Below are 18,622 nucleotides of genomic sequence, written 5' to 3' on the forward strand. Positions count from 1 at the left end.
CGGGGGCTGCCCCGTCACCGCCGATGCTCCAGCTGTGGCCGGTCACGGCCTCGCTGCTCCTGGGCACGGCCAGGGCAGCGTGCGACGAGGAGCTGCTGGAACGGGAGGGGGTCACCTTGTGCGTGAATGTCACCCGGCAGCAGCCGTTCCCCGGCCTGCGGCGCGTCCGCGGCATCCGAGTGCCCGTGCTGGACGAGCCGGCCGAGGACCTGTACCGGCACTTCGAGCCCTGCGGAGCCGCCATCGAGGAGGCCGTGCGCGCCGGCGGCAAGGCGCTGGTCTACTGCAAGAACGGCCGCAGCCGCTCGGCCGCCATCTGCACGGCTTATCTCATGAGACACCGGCAGCTCCCGCTCAAGGACGCCTTCCAGGTAATGTGCCTACAGCCAGCCAGACTCTCTTCTGGGGGAGAAATGCACTGCTTCTTATGAGAAATGATGATTCCTTGTAGAATTACTTTGGTGCTTTCACCTGCCCCTCACCAGTTATATCGAGATTCAGCGTTTGAATAAACGGTCCCCTGAAAGTTTTTCCACGTCCAGCTTGGTCTAATAAGTTTTCAGTGCGGGGTTTTCTAGGATGAACATAAGTATAAATGCAAATAGGCTTTAAGCACAGGTAGCAAACAAGCAAAGCTTAATGAACATCTTCCCTCTCATTTGCAGTCACATTAAGTGAAGACAGAGACATAAAGTGAGTGGGTGCAGGAACTGCTCCGCAGGTTTTGCTCCTATGTGCCAGCTCCAGACAGCAAAGAAACATCCTGTAAGGCCTGCCGAATGCTGCATGGCAGCCACAGCTGTACTGCTGTAAGCAATGACATTGCCTAGGAAGCCTAAACAATACAAACTACTTGTGCTCCGTGGGTTTTTAGCCTTCACCCACTTGTCAGGTGTATCACCCTAGATAGCCCATTTGCCTGATTTAGCCTGAGGTGTGCAGTGAGTGACCAAGTTTCACACTATCACCTTAAACACGAGCAGTGTCACTGCACTTGGTGAGAGACTTCCCCATTTGCAGCAAAGCAGCAGCTGTGTCTCGTGTGTTGCCCGTGAATCTGTTCTGTAACCCGGCCCACCTGTCAGTCCCCAGCGAGCACGGAGTGAAGTCAGCTCACCAAAATAGCTATCTGTAGCCACATCAAAACCAAAGTAAATCTTCTCACAATTTTATGTTCAAAAGTCATTTGCATGACTCCCACAAATGCAGGATACCTTGCTTCTACCATGTCTCTCCTGTTCTCTAGGCTGTGAAAACTGCCAGACCTGTAGCAGAACCGAATGCAGGATTTTGGTCTCAGCTGCAGAGATATGAAGAAGATTTGCAGATACCAAAGCAGTCTGCTCTGCTGAGCAAACTTAAAGGACTTAAAAATAGTGATGTGTGAAGATACTTTAAAGAAAGTGAAGTGACTTGCTACAGACTTTTTAAAAAAGGAAAAAAGATCACTTCGTAAATCACCTGTATGTAAACCACTTTATCCCCATAACTGAGTTGATGGTTCATTAAATTAATTCAGACCATTTCTGTTGGTAATGCATGGAAACAGGGCAGATAAGCAGGGAATAACATCAAAATCAGCAAATGGTTGGAAGGACTATAAACAAACCAGAGAAAGGCATGGAATCTTCAGCAATTCTTTTCCCTGAATGACACTGAATATGGTGACCATGTACTGAGCAAAGGAAGGAGTTACCACACAGGGAGTTTATTCCTGTTCAGTTGAACTTCCCAGTAATGCCATTAGAAGACATGATGCCAGACTAAGGAAGTTCTGAATTTCTCTCTCACTTAGTGGATCATAATTCATGTTAATGAGCTGCCACAACCTTTGATGGGAAATTGACAGTGGTTGATGCTTTGTCTCTGCAATTTTCCTTCTGTCCAACTAGACTAAAGTACGTTCCTAAATTACCCAAAAATCCACAGGACAGAATATACAGGTGATGGTAAGGAGTTCAGCTCCCACCATGCAAGCTAAGTGCCACTTCAGCTTTTGAAATTATTCTCTAAAACCAAAGAAATGATTTAAGAAACTGCAGATGATACTGGAGGGAAGAAGATGACACTGGCAATTTAGAAGTAATCACCACTCCTTTTAGCTCTACTTACTAATTCCAACAGTGCCCAGTTCATGCCTTAGTGTATCAGTTTACAAGTCAGCTGTTCCTGCAACATGGCAAAATCTTTTCTGCTGAGACTGCTTGCAGGTCGCCCTCTGAAAGTATCTATTGGGCCACTAAGGAAACTGCCTGAAACTTCCTGATCAGACTGCTACGTGTTTATCATTAGCCATCCAAAACAGAGTTCAAAAAAATACATCTGTAATTTAAAAGGGACAAGTTATGGAACCTGAGAACCTGCAGGATGAAATTCCATTCCACCTTGCTGAAAGCATAAATATGAAGTATGGTTAGCTGACTGCCATCTGCCTAAGTGCTCACACAAGGTGAACGTGCTGCCAGCAGTGGAGTAGTTTAGGGCAGAAATTCTAATGATGGAACAATGACAGAAAATAAAACCACTGGGGAATTACATTGATTAGAACAATTCAGATGCAGTGAAAGTTCCCAAAGTTAAAAACTGCTCAGAGTTAGAGTTATTTTAAAAGCTGAAACCATAGAAATAAAAATAAAAATTTCAGGCTATAATTTTCTTAGTTACCACAAGGCATTTTTGCACCAGATGCTTTCTCCACTCCCAGCTGTGTTTTGTTCATTCTGCATCATTTATCCTTTATATCTGCATTACAGCCAGCAACAAATTTGTTGCACATCTGCAGTTTGAAGGTGCTAGAAAAATTTTTGTAGCTTTTATAAACCTTGACTATCATATATAATAAGAATTTCAGTATAACATAAGATCCTTATTAGAGGAATTCCACTCGTCAATCTGTTTCAGTCTGTGGAACAAAATTTATTTCTTGTCAAAAGCTTAAGCTGCTAAACAAAAGGAGGAAGCTAAATATTAATGAAAACACAACACATTTCTAACTGTGAGGCATATGAACTTGCAGTCAGATACAGCTATCAGTTCCACATGTTTGAGTCAGCTGAAATAGAAAACATTGCTCTTGAGTGTCAGCATATGCTGCTCTCTGGTTAAATTTTACCAGGCTTCTCAGCATGCAGAAAACCTTCATGCCACGGGGCTTCACATCACGGCATCTTCTGTAGAAAGCTATTTACATCTGAAAACCATTCCTAGTTACAGTGAAAGCCATACCTCCTCCTGGTACTGCTCCAAATTAAGGCATAGGATTGCAACTTGGAACTGGAACAAAGAAGTGGTTCACTTCTTTATTTGAGTTCATAACCCACTAATGCTACAGGTGATGCAGGCTGGAGGCTCAGACATACTCCTTGTTGCTTATGACCGTCTCAGAGCTCCTGAGGTACGTGTGTGGCTGAGGAGCTGCCTGGGCTGATGTGTATCCGTATTTGTTGGGACTGTGAATCAAGAGAAAATAGATAACAAATTAATAGGTATTAGACACATGCCCATGGTTTCAGATACTTAGGAGTTACTCAGTTAGCTTTGTATCCAACCCACCTATAGCACGGTCTTCACAACGGGGCAGAAATGAGAGGCCTCCTGTTCTCATTGTTCTGGTAGCTAAGGGGGAATGGATGGGCTGCCTGATGGGCTGCACAGCCCATCTCTCATAACCTCAGCCACTCTGGATTCCTAACTCACATGTGCTCTTCCTCGAGGCATTTCAGTCAGGGCCCTAAAGCAGAAGCCCTCAGCACCTTTGTAAAAGCTGCAGGTTTTAATACAGGAATCAGGATGACGAAGAAACAAAACAGAATTATCTTTACCCAACCCCTTCAACTGTCATTCATCATGTTGAACTTCTATTTCATGTATCAATTTTACCTGATTTTCAGGACATTTCAGAACATTTGGTACTTTGTATCAAAGTAAGGTGAGCAAGATCTAAAGTCCAATGTGACTGATGAAATGTTACCATAAAACTGAAATGGTTTCAGATTAGGCAATGGAGTATCAGAGGAACACTCACTTACTACATTTTGATAAAATTTTCCTACGATTAAATACACTAACAGTGAATATGCTTCTTTCTTGCATATTATAATCCTCTCAAGCTTAGCCAGCACAACCTTCAAGCTATTTGAGTTCTGGTAGACATGGACCTCTGCTATTTCTGCCTATTTCACCCCTCTCCTTCAAAGAGGTCTTCTGTATGTGTCAAAATTAAGGACTAAAAGAAAAATGCAGGAAAGGTTAAATACTGAAAGCAGAAATCTCCCCTTTCTCAATCTGATGTGCAACATTTCCATAAAGAACAAGAAAAAGAACGTGTTTCTAGTGATCAATTTCATTTGCTTTGGAAAATGCCTTTACACTTTCTGCAAACTGAACAGTGTTTGAATATTTTACTTACAGTGAGTCCTGCAGAGAAACTGGATAATAATACATCATGAGGTTTTATATACTTTTCTTTTGGTGACAGTATGATCTTTCACTGCACATTTTCACCATCAGCAGTGTCCAGATTTACCAAATACAGGTTAGAGGTGGCTGCTGACAGTGATGCACAGTACCCTGCCTGGGAGGTACAAGTATTTGGTACAGCATCCCCTGCCATCACCAGTCTGTGACATGCCAGAGCACTGTTTGTAATTTATACATATTTATACCAGGGAGTGAGAGAGAGACAGAATAGTGCACAGAGAAAGTGGTATGTGATTGACAGCTACTACTTCAACTGACAAATCCAAGATTACCTGTAATTTGGTTGTTCCTTCCCTCTGCATGAACAGGTCAGTAAGATCCCACCAAGCATATAAAGTATAGATCCAGTCCAGCCTAAGTACAGACCTTCTCCTAGTTCATATCTGAAACATGAAAGATTTTATGGAAACAACTTTTAACAGGATCACAAAGCCAGTCAAACAAATTCCAATCTGCATAGAAATCCGCTAACTGAAAGGCACTTCAACAGTTTACAGAGAACAGATCTGGCTTTGTATCTGCTCAGTAAAACTCTCATTTGTATAGAGTTGCTCTGCCAAATTAGTGACAGTACAGAGTGTACTAAGTAACATAAAGATAAGTAGCAATAAATAATTGTGTATATTTAACAAATTGTTAATAATAAATAATAATGACAAACCTCTGCAATCCACAACACTTATTTTGCCCTTTTATTGGCTGTGTCATTGGAATGATTTTGTGAAACTGAATGATACAGATCTTACTGTCCATATGTGCTGACCACAGACATCAGTTTTCTATGGACAGAACACTAGGTCACTTACAAGTAGCTGATTGTATAGGGCTAGTTTTCAAACTTAGATATCCTAAAGGATATTCAGCACCCTCTGTAGCTGTATGGGTGAAAGGCATTTATGCATGTCCCAGGCTGGAAAAGAATACTTCTCTATTTTACTGTACAAAACTATACCTTTCAGGAAACCCCCTAGTCTAGTCCAAGAAATTCATTGATAATGAATTTGTCCCAAAGACTAGAGACAACTGAGTCTGGAAAAGTCTGTCAGGAGTTTCGTAAAAAGAGGAAAAACAAATTTTTATGATCAGACAAAAACTATATCCACTTGTACATCTGTGGTCTGAGATAACCAATATAAGGGCAAAATAAGTGCCATGGACTGCATTGAAGGTAGCACAGAACCAGAGATTTGTATTTTCTTTCCACTTGGAAACACAATTATTCATAAGTGTCAAAGCTTCTGACTCCAGAATCCATTGCTAACAGGAGGGTTTCAGAGGTTTACACAGGTTCACAGCTCTCCATGTTCTCATCACACATGGGAACCACTGGTTTAGGGACTTCCAAATATGGAACAAGCAGAGAGTCATTATCAAAAAACCCCAGGAGAACAAATTGCACATTGCCCAGGGCCTGCAATCATTTCCGCTCACCAGTCTCCTATATACCAAAGCAAAGTATATAGGAGACATCTGCAGGAGAATTTAGTTTGCCTTCAGAGCTGTAAGAGAAACTCCTCTAAGAATTAGCAGAGGTCAGCTTCATTAATTTGTTGAAGTCAGACCAAAAAAATGCAATCTGAAAAACCAGATTTGCCAGTCTCTTAAGAATGAAGATCAATACTGGCATGCAATGGAATTTAAACCTTCCTCACAGACTCCATGTCCAGCTTTACCAATGATCAAACTTAATTCCTCTAAGAATTGCTCAGTGAATCAATACCCTAAACATGAGGTTTAGATATTAAAAAAAAATTCTTTAGCTACTGAATGCAAACCACCTGGTAACTGATTAACAGGCATTGATGTTGAAGCCCCAAAGCTATGGCAGGTAGCTATAAAACACACCAACTATCCGACTAACCGAAATTCCTTATCAACGGTTGTTGCAGTTCTCTAATGTATTTATTACCCTTCATATAGTTCTCTCAAGGGGATATAAAGCAACAAAAAGTAACTGCACAAATACAATTTCTTTCTAAGCACTTCATAGAAAACACAGGGAAAACTGACAAACAACAAAAGCAATTGCATCAAGTACTTTGATTTATCACAAAGCACTTCACCTCTGACTTCCTTGAATTGATTCCTGGGCAGGAACTTACAAAACACCTCAAATATGATCCTAGCAACTAACAATTTATAGTTTACTAATCTATGAATTATATACTTGGTAGAAGTATATTATAGATGTCTCATATTCCACAGACAGTATGTTTCCCTCTCTTTTTCCCCCTCTCTGAAGGAGAGGCCCAGTCACCTCTACTCCTGTTCCTCATTGCTAAACAGGGCACCTAGATAAGGTGCCATAAGCTGCTATTTGGTTTTGACAACTGTTACTTTTATATCAGACAAAGAGCAAGGGCTTTTATACCTCGAAACTTGTTTGTATGCAGCTTTACTAGCTGATAATCCCACAAAGTTTGCCTCATTTTAACTCATAAGACAAACAGATGTTGAGCTGTTAGTGTATAGTCTAACAGGCAGCAGATTTCTCTGCAGGTCACTAATACAAGCTCAATCTGGTTTCCATGCGATTTTCTCTTGCGTGTACATCTGAGGTACTTTATTCTAGCCAGAACTTGAGTTTTGTACCTCTTTTGGTCTAAAGGCCAAAGCAGATTAAGAATTTTACCTTTTCTTCTTCATAACATTGAGATACAGACTTGAGTCTCTCAAGAAAATGCAAACGCCATACAAAACCCCTTCAGATGCTGGGTTGGTATTCCTCACACATTCACTAACTCTTCCAAAAGAGAAATCTCCTCCCTCCCCACCAACATCTCTGAGGTGAAAAGATTCCCTGCATACATTTTTCCCTCCTGTAGGACTGGATAATGGGATCCATCCAGGTTCTGAAACTCTGGAGCAGCTGAGGTTAGTGCAGCTGTCTAACACACGATGGAGTTTGTTATGACAGATACATTAACTTACCTGGTTCCAGCGTACAGTTTGTTAAAAAACTGAGCAGTAATCATTGCAGCATACCAAGAAATAGCCACTATGGAACAAAGACCTACGAGAAAAAGTTTAAAAAGCACAGAGGTGAATGATTCCTTTAATGGCTGGAACAGATTTAAACCAAGAAAAAGTAATTTCATTTAATCTTGGTGTGAAAGCAATACGAAGTATCAATAGTGCTCTCATTTTAGCCTTGACATTACCTGCTAAAATAAAAAGAAATCCTCCTGTGACAGTAAACTTCATTTTTCCATCTTCATCACTCAACCCAACGTTTGTGCACTTCATACCAAGCAGTGAGACTACTGCTGCTAAGAATCCCAAAAGGATGGAAGTAATCATCAGAGCACGGCATGCCTGAACGTGAGCTAAGACAGAAAAAGAGAAAACAAATCAGGATCTATACAGAAATTACATTAAACTTGTGCTGAAAAAATAAAAGTGATTAGAGGAAGTGACAAAATTAACAGGTGCAGTAATGAATGAATCTTGTCTAACTTTGTCATATGGTTCAGAGAAACCTCCAAACCCAAGTGTGTTTAGCCTTCAAGTCAAACAGATTTGAGAGTTGAACTATGCCTACACGTTATAAGCTCACCAAATCCCCTTGTGTCTTTAGTAAATCCTGAAAAACTACAGCAAGCCACTCATCCCTTCCATTCCTGTGAAAATGCCTAGTGGTATACATGGTCATTTGCAGGAGCAGGAAGAAGTCATCCATTCACAAGTCCTGAATTCCTAACGTGTACAGCTGAGTGCACAGGACACATCTGAAATCCAGGTCACAGTCAAGGTGTGCAAGGCTCTGGCACTACTGAGGCACTGGAGAAAGGTGCCAGCTTTGCTGTTTCCAGGGAGAGATAGGAAAGAATTGTGCTCAAGTTAGCAGTGTACTTCAAACTCAGTGTAACAAACAGAAGGTGAGTGCATCTGAGAGCTGCAGCACTCCTCCCTAGGACATTCCCCTTTGGAGAGGTTCCAGCTGCTGTGGGCACATTGGGGAATCTGTAGGTATTGGGGTATGCTGGCAATTCTGCATCCTTTAAGCTCCTAGTCTTCACATCTAGGTATCAATTGCACAAAAGCCAGGAGTAGATTATTAATCAGCCTAAGAAAGAAGGTCAAACAAGGACTTTGGGCTCCTTTAAAATCCTCCTAAAAAAAAAAAAAAAAAAAAAAAACACCCTGTATTTGGCAGGCTCCAGGTCAAATGGCATTTCGGCACCTTTGTTGGGAGATAAACATGCCAAGCGTCACAATCTGGCAGGGTCACAACTGCTAACTTTGTTGACTTGATTATCTTTAAGTTCTCTTCCAACCTAAATGATTCTATGACTCCACTATTTGAATCATCCTGGACACTCACATCATTGATGCCAGCATTCCAGCTCTTTCTCCCTGGCCACCTCCATGTCCTCCACTATAACCTGCCATCTAGTTCTGTAGTGGAGTGAGTTGTAACTCCCCAGACAACAGAAATCAGACAGAGAGACAGGAGGCAAAGTGATACCCACACTCCAACTCAGCCTAATGTGGCTTAAGAGTACTGGTCCTACAAGCTAAGTGTGATCAAAGATAGCAATAAGCACTCATGAGATAAATATAATTAAAGGCTAAAATCATGTGATGAAGTTAATGCTTTGTTCAGCACTATATTTAAAATTTTCAAGGAAAAATATGAAGATAGTAGTAAAAGTGGAAAGACCCTTCAAAATACCAGTAACAGTTCAAGGGTTTTGCCTGCAGAAGATACTGTTAAGGTATCAATGCTGCTCAAAACTCAACAATGCTGCTTTCAGGTTTGGGATCTTACACCATGGCAGTCACCCAGCAGGGCCCAACAACTCACATTTCAGGCCTCAGGGACTCCTACATGGGACTCCCCTTATCCTTCCAGGACATACAAACATCCCCTTGCTTGCAATCCAATGGGAAAGGGATTTCATACAACTGTACCACAATACCATAGCCTCAACAGCTTTAACTGAGGACTTTAGTTCACAATTCAGAAAACTCAATTTTTTATTTTAAACATAGCTTCTTTAACGAGATACAAAGTCAGTTCATTTTATTAGTACACACCAATTGTAAGAAATTATCCCCAAATCCTGGCATTAGAAAAAAACCTATGGAACCTTAAAAAGAAGGGAGCAGGGGGAAAGGAAGGAAGTTTACAAAGCTTTGGCAACTACTTATATCAAATGTTTGACTTAGTTGTGACTAGACAGACAGTGCTAGCTATATGGAGTAGCCAGTCATGGTTTCAATCTTGTGCAACATTGTGCACTTAAAAAGCTCCTCACTTCAAGTATTTGTCATTTAGACTAATGGTTTAGTGAACTAAAATTAAATTGGTTCAAAAGAACCAAGTCTGGCTTTTCCCATACATAAAGCAAAACCCAGAATATTCCACATAGCTCAGTTGCCAATAAGGAAAGTTCTGTGGAAAATCTTCACTGTCCTTCTGATGGAAGGTAACAAAGACACTTTGGTTTTTTCTTTTGCCCTTCCTCCAGCCCCTGGAATCCTCGCAGCAGTTTCAGTTACATTTCTAAACAGGAATTTGAAACATACCTAAAGTGGCCATGGTAATTTTTAATCTGCCTTGGTTCATATCTGCAAGCGCTATGGATGTTTCTCAGAAGTCCCACTGTCTGCTGAGCCTTTGTTGTTACCAAACCCATTTTCTTACCCACTTTGCCCAGCTGTTCTCTCAACTGTTACTACCATCCACTGTCTTCTGACTTTTCTTTTTCAGCTTTCCTTCCTAAAAATGTTTTATCTTCATGGTTTTGCAAGTAGTTTTTTCCTTTCCCCCGCCCTCAATTATACTGCCATCTTCTCAACTGCAGGACTGATCTCCCCTTCAACAGATCAAACCTAATCTTCACTAAATTCACTTCAGAGTCTGAACCAGTCATTTACTCTCTGGCCCCACTTTTCTCCTTCCTGCTGACTCCAAGTTGTTATCTGTCGCTCTCAGGAGCCCTGCTGTGGCTTGCCTTCTGTTCTGTTTGCTTTAACACTCACGGTGCTCTTTTCTGACCCCCACCAGGTTCTCTCAAACCCACTTTTTTCTCCAGATGCTGATCTCCTGCGGGCCTATGGCCCAAATCTCCACAATACTCTCAGAGGAAACACCCCGTGTAAACACATCAATGACAAGATGCTGCCTGGAGTCAGTGGCAGTAAGGCTACAAACCAGCCCTTGGAGTGGTTTTTACAAGAACCAAATAAAATCACAGAATCATTAAGGCTGGCAAAGATCCCTCAGATCATTAAGTCCAGCAGTGCTGGTGCACACTGACATTAGTGCTCTGCAGAGGATAATGTCTGATGGAATGATCCTGCTGTTACTGAGGCTAAGATGTTTAAATAGGGTTATGTTCCTCTAAAAGCAATTGTTAGAGAAGACTGAAAGATGAAAAGAACAGATTATTCCCTAAATACTGAACACAGTTCCAGAGAATTGCTATGCAAGTGTTAGAGCTGGTCAACAACAAACAGCCTTTACTTCAGATTGAGGGAGAAAGTGAATTTAACACCTCATTCCCACTAATCCTATATTACACATTCTTCAGATTAGAAGTATTCTCCTACCTATTTACTTTACCCACCTCCTAGGGCGGATTCAGCTAGAAAAAAAAATGCATTTTTATTCCGAATAAGTATCTACATACTGAATTATTCAAGATTAATAAAAAACAGCTTTGCTGTCTATAAACATGCTTACTATCCACAGAATATTGCCTAGTTGGGCATTTGAGGACAACAGTTATGATGAAGATTGATAGAGAGGACAGGGACCAGCAGATCTAAATTTCTTGATATTTAAAACAACATCCAAATAGACTTTAGTTAACAAGCCCTGACAGTAATTAGCATTGGTTAACAAGCCTAATCATATATTAATTAATAGCATACACTAATTCTATAAGTTATAATGTAATATGTTATAGTATGTATAACATATAATCATGTATTTCTTGGATTATCTACAATTTCCAGTCTCAACTCACAAAAACCACTACCGCTTTGCAGCTAAAACCAGTATTCCCTGTTACATGAAAAGACTCCAGCTACAGTACATTAGCTATGAAGTATTGCAAAAGATGGTCTACACAATAATTCCAAATAAACAAATAGTTTAAAAATGTCTCCTACTGAGACATCCCACGAGGTGCTAGAGAAGAGATTACAACCCACTTTAAATGCCTGTTAAACACTTGATGAACCGACTTCATTCGCCTTATTTTATAGCCTTTCCTAACATGCCTGACACGTTCTGCTGCTTGAGAGATTTTTATTACTTCAGCCCACAAAAGTCCTTCTTGGCCAGTTATTTCCCAGAATAACTAGATTACCAAAACAAAAGCCTTACTACTTTTTGCCAATAAGTTCCTAAGGAATATAAACAAGGCTGCACAAAGTCACCTACCAGGCAGTGCAAGCATGGTGTCAAAATCCTTGCAGTTGGATACTCCAGTGCTGTCTTGTGCACAGCTCTTCCACAGGTTTTCATACAACGTAACTGATGTGATCACAGAACCATGCACACTAGAGACTCTCCAGTAATTATTTGGCAAAGTAGCTCCAATAACTGCTAACCCACCCAAGCACAAAATAAAGCCAACAATTTCCAACGCAGCAGTCATGCTTGTGAGTAGTAACAGTTAAATATCCTTATAATTAGATTACAATCAAGTGAAGCCTTTCAGAAGCCTCCTTGCTGTTTTATCTCTGCGTTTCACTCCAAAATGAGTCTACCTTTGCTCTTTGCTCTTTCCCCATAGATAAGGCTTACTGGGCATGACAATAAGAAGTGGGAGCAGTTCATGATAAAGATATTAGCGTGTAAAAAAAGTGACAATAATAACTCTTTTTCTAATAGGAAGTGAAAAATGAGCCTATTCTTTTCCTCAGCCTAGAAACTCCAGTCAGTATTTCTACAAAAATACTGTGGAAGACTGATGATATAGGCAAATGTTTTATTTCTGTCTCTTTTCTGAAGTCAACTAGATTTTACACTGGATTTAAAATGCTTGTAATTTTATTATTGCTGTCAAATCAAAAAGCTTCTGTGTAATATTTTCTTGAGGACTCAAATATAAAACAGCTTGGGGACAGAAGCTTTATACAGGATTCTGCTAGAAAATTTAGCAGTTTTTGGAGTTATGGTCATAAGTAATCCACAATAACTGTACTGCCAGCTTCTTTCAGGAAGGTAAAGTTTATGGATGAGTGGTTTTCTTTAATATTTTACTGTCTATTGATCTACAGCTAAATACATTCAGTTGTAAAAACAGCCCCACCTACACTGTACAATTGTACAATTTATTACAATTGTAATAATGTATGTATCATGGAATTGAAATATAAGGAAATTAAGGAGCTAGTGTGACAGATCTGTCTCAAAAGGAATAAAATTATGAAGAAAAACAGCTGTAAGAAAAATAATACATATCAGTAAATTGCATCTGTTTGTTAGAATACCTTAGGATTTTAAAAAAACTATTCTAAGGAAAGCATATGTCAAACTCAGTTTAGTTGCTTTTGCTGTTGGCAAGACAGAATTGTAGACTCAATTCACATCACTCACTCATGCTAATACTTTAAACTGCTTGTGGATGCAAACAGGGTTAACCATCTCTTGCAGTGATAACCCGCTCTTATCTCCAGGAAATGGAGTCAGAGTTTCTTCATAAAATAATTCTGCTATGATGCAACGTGGTAACAGGTCTACATCATTTATGTAAACACCACCAGAAGGATTAGTCTTTGAGAGAGCCACAACTTGTCCCTAACAGGTATTTGTTGTTTTTCATCAAAATTCACTGGTCACTTCGAGCTGATGCTGTAGGTAGTAGGTTCAGCTGCCAAAATGTATTAATTACGCCACTATGACATTTTGGCTCCATGGCAGTCAAGAGGATCACTGCCATAGATTTAAACAAGACCATATTTGGCAGTGTGATCCTGTGCAGCTCGAAACTTGCAATCTTTTAAGGAAACCAGATAGTGTGTGGTAAGAATTGATCTCAGGTGACTTACAGGATTCTCTCCTTCTGCTAAGTCACTGCAACTTGACAAGTGATGGCATGGTAAAATGAACACACTGTACCAGTACCCTGGAATATCTGCATTTCATTAAAAGCCCTTCAAAGAGTTTCCAGCTAGTTTACTCATACGCTGGTGCTATGCTGGTGATCTCAGCAATCACTTCTGCTGACAGCACTTTCAAAGGTGAGATAGTTGGGACCTTGAAGCAAGTAACCCTGGCTGTTATACTGCTGCCAAGGATAGAAATAAGAAAACTAGGAGTATAATTTTTAGAAATCCCTTCCTAGTTAAGAAATGTATTTCAACAGGCAGACATAAAGCACACATATAAAGAGAAAAGATTAAACTGCAGACCTGAAGTGCATGAGTTTTCCTATACAGCACCAGGCATTTTAATAATTCCCTTCAGGAAATCACTCTCCAATGCGTTAAAGAACATAAGGCTATTCTTCACTAAATTTTGTAAACTGCAGCTTGTCAAGCAATGGGCATATCAGCCAGTATTGCTCTGCAAGAGGCTCTGCATCAGCAGGGCTTAAGAGCTGGTTTTGAGAGCTTCACATCAGCACCTTCCACAGCTTGGGAGCTTTCCTTTGGGCTTGCCCTAACCCGGTCAGCTGAACCAAATGCTGTCATTGGTGGCCCCATCTCATCACTCTGATTTCCAGAACTTAGGGCATCCTGGTATCTCCACAGAGAAGGCCCTGGAGAGGAGCTGAACAGGTACCAGGACAATGTGAAAAGCTGATCTGATGCAATGAGCAATATTTTTAAAACCCTTGGAAGCACATGACTGGCCTCCTTTTGAGGCTACAAACTCTGGCCTCGTTATGGAATGCTGATACTTATTCTTAAACTGGCATCCTCATTATGAAGGCACATGAGGCCACCAAAGCAAGGGGCCTGTGGAAGAACCATGAACATGCCAAATCTTGAGAGGTAAACTCTCACCCTTTAGACATCTGCCTTACAGTTAGGCAGCCCTGACTCCAGGGAAGTCCACATCTGTGTCAAGTAAAACAAGGTTCATAGTCTGTGACACGTCCAGACAAAGAGCAATGACAGCAATCAGCAACCTATAAAGCACGGAAGACTTGAAGAAATTATACTAACATCACTCATAACGTGATGAAAGCTGTAAAAGAATAAATGCAAGGCTCTATTTAAGACAGAAAACTTAACAAAATACAATTTCCAGAGGCTACAGTGTTGTATCTATACTCAGTTTGCTGAGCAAAGAACTTCAATGTCAGTCCTTCCCAGTCCTTTACCATAAAGATAGTGTTTACAGAAAAATGGTTTTTAAATCCAGAACTATTCAAGCAAATACTTTCCAGCCCCTACTGAGACATTTCTTTCCTTTCTAACTGCAGATGAACTACCTTGCTAGCATGGTTGACACTAGAAAACACAGAAGCACCCATTGCACAGATGTATTTTAGTTTAAAATACATCGCCACCTCTGAGAAATTCCAGAAAAAATAGCCAGGTATACAGGTTTAGCACAAAGTATCAAACCAGTTCTGGAATATCTAATTATTCCTCACACCAAATAATTGTATCACACCAAAGCACAAACAAACTTATGGATCTGTGCTTGTGGATCTATGATCTGCTTGTACCGAAGAACCAGGCTGAGTGAAAAGATGCTATTTCTTCCAAAACTACTTGAAAAAAATTCTCAGACTTACTGTATGTCACCCATACCTCTATGTCAACACACCAGAGAGGGCAGCAAAGCCACAGCAGTGACTGAGCCGAGCTGCAGGGTGAACACTGGTTTCATGGTGGCCCTTTAACTTGTCTGCAACCACTACACGGTTTGACCATACTGGACCCTGTGGGACAACTGCACTCTGTGCCCCCCAACCTGCTAACACACTGTCCAGAAAGGAGGAATAAAACCCCATCCTTGGATTTTATGCCTTGACCACTTACGGTCTGAATTCAGCATGTAGAGAAATTTCTTGCACTCTACTGATCCAACAGCAGTTGCTGCACAGTCCATCCAAAGCCCTTCAGAAACCCAGTCTGTAGTAACCAGCTCTGCCGTGGTGTCCAGCACTTTCCATCTGCTGGACATGGTAGTGAAAACTAGTGTGGTGAATCCTGCTAAAGCCAGCAGCAATGCACAGATCTGCAGACAGGATGATGCCATTGCAACACAAGTTTTCTTCAAAGAGGTTTCCCAAAATTTCTGGTGTCAGAAACCTGTTGAAACAGTTCATACACACACAGTGTATGGAGTTACCTTTACACAAGCCTGACCTTTGCAAAAACATTTAAAAAAATGCCTACCTACAAAATAATGTATCACACAAGGGAGCTGTAGAGCTGGAATCTCAGTAACTGGAATAATTGAATATTCTGTACATTATCTTCTTAGGAAAACTTTCATTATTGTACACGTTTACCACAAAAAAATGTAAACAGAGCAAAACCAGAGGACTCAACCAAAGAATCCTCTAATTTTAATTTGCAATGTTTCATCCATTCGTTACTTGATTGCTATCTCAAAATTAATTTAAAAATGAAAACTATCACATGCTTTAGTAAATTATTCATCTCCCAATTACAGTATCTACCAATTCAAATTTAAAGCAAGATAAATTGTGATACTCACGTTTATGGTATGTTTCTAACCTGTTTCCTCTACCTTCCTGCTAGATACCAGTCAGCACTTTGTGAGGACCGATTCGATCACCCAAGTGAAAGTTTTGTACTCTTTAGGACCTTTGTCCCATTCTAAAAATCAAGGACCCAAGGCTAAAGCCCTGTCCAACTGTTGCACGTGTCCAACTGTTTGCCATGTCAAAGATTTGGCATGGCTTTTCGCTATAGCAAAGTGTCAGTGAAAGGGAAAATTACCAGAAATTGATGTAAGTACCAAATATACTCAGATTAACCTGGCATATAATTTGCTTTGTCAGGGCCACTGAGCTGCCCGAGCACCATCAGAGTGCAAAGTACTGCAGAAACACTGCTACAACTTTCCACAGTGGCTGTTTTACCAGAAATTCTTTATGCATTTGCTTTAGGATGCATCCTAAAGAAGACCTATACAGCTGAACAGCTGTCCAGTGCATGGCATTACCAAACCAACCTGTTTGTGTCTGCAGCCATGGCCTGAGGCAGGACAGACCTCCCGGGCTCATGGCCAAAGGAGGTCTGGCAGGCTGGGACAGCTCTGCAGCCACTCTGCTGCTGCAGTTCCTCCTCTTTTTGCCTTCCTCTGTCTCAAGGAGCCACCCTCACTCACCCCTTCCTGACCCTGTTGCTACCACACAAACCTCATGGGACTGGCCAGATGATACTTTATTCCAACAGCACATCCATCCCTTTCCAACCCATTCCACCCTACCCTACAGGACCTGATTGTCACACAATGTCATGTTTATAAGTTTGAGGTGATGGCACAGTTGATAGCAAATGTGCATTGCAGCTGTCCAAAGGAGAATGACAATAAACCAAACACAAATAAAAACACAAAGTCCAGAGCATCATCCCTCACAAAGTACAGACATAGGCCATATGCAAGTAAGAGCTCTAACGTGATTAAAAAAAAAAAAAAAAACAACTGGGGGAGCAAAAAGTATCACTTTAACATTAAAAACATCACAGCCAAAATATACCTGGTTTAAACACAGCGCAGGAAGGGTTAGCAAAGAAAAATGTTGAAGTCACTTAAATAAACAAATTACTCCTGATAAGATTTTTGGAACAAAAATGAGGAGTAAAAGTGTCTAAAATTGAAAGTTAAAAACCTGTTTTACTTCTTTTTCATTTTGTTACGTAGAAAAACAGAGAAAGAGCATTGATTACAACACTGGTTTCAACTACAACACATTTCTAACATCAGCAATATATGTCTTTGAACCTACTAATCACTTCTTAGTTCAAGCAAATTCTGAGGCTGACCCATGGCCACCAGTGCAATCAGAAAGAGATAAAATGCAAATTTAAATACAGTACTAAACCACTTAAAGCAGTTTCCACTACAGCTCACAGAGGTTTTCTCTGGTCAGAGTCTGACCTTGGGGTGAGAAGGCAAACTCTTTTCACTACTAGTTAGGGGAAAACAAACAAACAAAAAACCCCAACAAAACAAAACAACGTTAATTAATTTCCTACCACTCCCAAAGAATATGATTTTTAACTTTGCTCTTCTAGTTGTCATAACGTCTTAATAACCTAATCAGTCTTATAGGCACTTGCAATTACAATATGCAGATCATATTGCTATTAACTTTGCCTTCTCACAACAAACTATAAATTACCTTGGGTAATTTATAGAGAGCCACATGGATGCCAACCTCCCGCTAAAGCAGAGTTTCAGTGTTGGGTCAAGTCACCCAAGTCTTACCCAGTCACAACAGAGCAGTCTCCAGAGCTGGAATTTGCTCACAACATTCTCCTTGGAGCATGTTCCTCGCACCTGTGCAGGATTTTTCCTGCTGCAATACACGACTGCTGCCTCTTGCCCTCCACGTGCAGCCTTGAGATAAACCACTGTTTGTTCTGCTGCTGGATTTTGGCAGCTCTGCACTCTGCCTGGCAGCCCAGGCATGACTGGCATCATGTAGGTGGCTTTGCTGTCTCAGGAGTATCTCTCCACAGCAAACAGGCAACCAGGAAGGTGCACCCAAGTTCTTCAGACTTGCAAGCTCCTTTCAAAGCAAGCCCCTGTTTTCTTTTCCCATTTAATTTCAGGAGGCTGGCAGTGTGTACAGCAGACTGTTCTCTGCTAACAGCTCTCCAGCGCTGCAGAGCTTTCCTGGCATGGAGATGGTGCTGGGAAGAGCAGCACAGAGCCAGAGAGCAGGAGCCCCAGCCAGCAGCAAGGCGACCACGGGGCAACTGTGGCACCTGCTCAGGTGTGTGGGGGTAACTACAGAATCATAGAATCACCAAGGTTGGAAGAGACCTTTCAGATCATCCGGTCCAACTGTCCACACAGTACTGCCACTGTACCCCGAAGCCACTAGACCACACCACCCAGCACCAGGTCCAGCCGCCTTTGGAGCACCTCCACCACCTCCCTGGCAGCCTGTTCTGGTGATGCCTGACCTCCTGAACAGGGACAAATATGTTTCTAATCTTTAACCTGATTCTCCTGCCTCAGCTT

At 41.1% G+C, this 18,622-nt stretch overlaps 2 protein-coding genes across 2 annotated transcripts; one reads left to right on the plus strand and one right to left on the minus strand.

Moving 5' to 3' along the window:
* Window positions 1-2,594, plus strand: DUSP28 (dual specificity phosphatase 28). The gene is made up of 2 exons (XM_066326039.1): window positions 1-371; window positions 1,247-2,594. Exons 1-2 carry the CDS (start codon window positions 24-26, stop codon window positions 1,385-1,387), a joined length of 489 nt encoding a protein of 162 aa, XP_066182136.1. The 5' UTR covers window positions 1-23; the 3' UTR covers window positions 1,388-2,594.
* Window positions 2,595-2,895: 301 nt separating this feature from the next.
* LOC136365515 (claudin-19-like) lies at window positions 2,896-16,171 on the minus strand. Its single transcript, XM_066326038.1, has 6 exons — window positions 16,121-16,171; window positions 15,436-15,708; window positions 7,641-7,805; window positions 7,411-7,492; window positions 4,752-4,862; window positions 2,896-3,449 (listed from the first exon to the last, which is right to left on the minus strand). Exons 2-6 carry the CDS (start codon window positions 15,653-15,655, stop codon window positions 3,350-3,352), a joined length of 678 nt encoding a protein of 225 aa, XP_066182135.1. The 5' UTR covers window positions 15,656-15,708; window positions 16,121-16,171; the 3' UTR covers window positions 2,896-3,349.
* Window positions 16,172-18,622: the final 2,451 nt, after the last annotated feature.

This window comes from Sylvia atricapilla, chromosome 10 (assembly GCF_009819655.1).
Source record: "Sylvia atricapilla isolate bSylAtr1 chromosome 10, bSylAtr1.pri, whole genome shotgun sequence".
Taxonomy (NCBI): Eukaryota; Metazoa; Chordata; class Aves; order Passeriformes; family Sylviidae; genus Sylvia; species Sylvia atricapilla.

What these genes read in the sequence shown, in the direction of transcription:
- DUSP28 (XM_066326039.1), top strand. Translation starts at nt 24, where the DNA reads ATGCTCCAGCTGTGGCCGGTCACGGCCTCGCTGCTCCTGGGCACGGCC. An exon ending in CGCTCAAGGACGCCTTCCAG is followed by an intron (nt 372 to 1,246) that starts GTAATGTGCCTA and finishes CCTGTTCTCTAG; the next exon opens with GCTGTGAAAACTGCCAGACC.
- LOC136365515 (XM_066326038.1), bottom strand. Translation starts at nt 15,655, where the DNA reads ATGGCATCATCCTGTCTGCAGATCTGTGCATTGCTGCTGGCTTTAGCA. An exon ending in ATTTCTTTTTATTTTAGCAG is followed by an intron (nt 7,493 to 7,640) that starts GTAATGTCAAGG and finishes TTTTTCTCGTAG; the next exon opens with GTCTTTGTTCCATAGTGGCT. An exon ending in AAGGAACAACCAAATTACAG is followed by an intron (nt 3,450 to 4,751) that starts GTAATCTTGGAT and finishes CTTGATTCACAG; the next exon opens with TCCCAACAAATACGGATACA.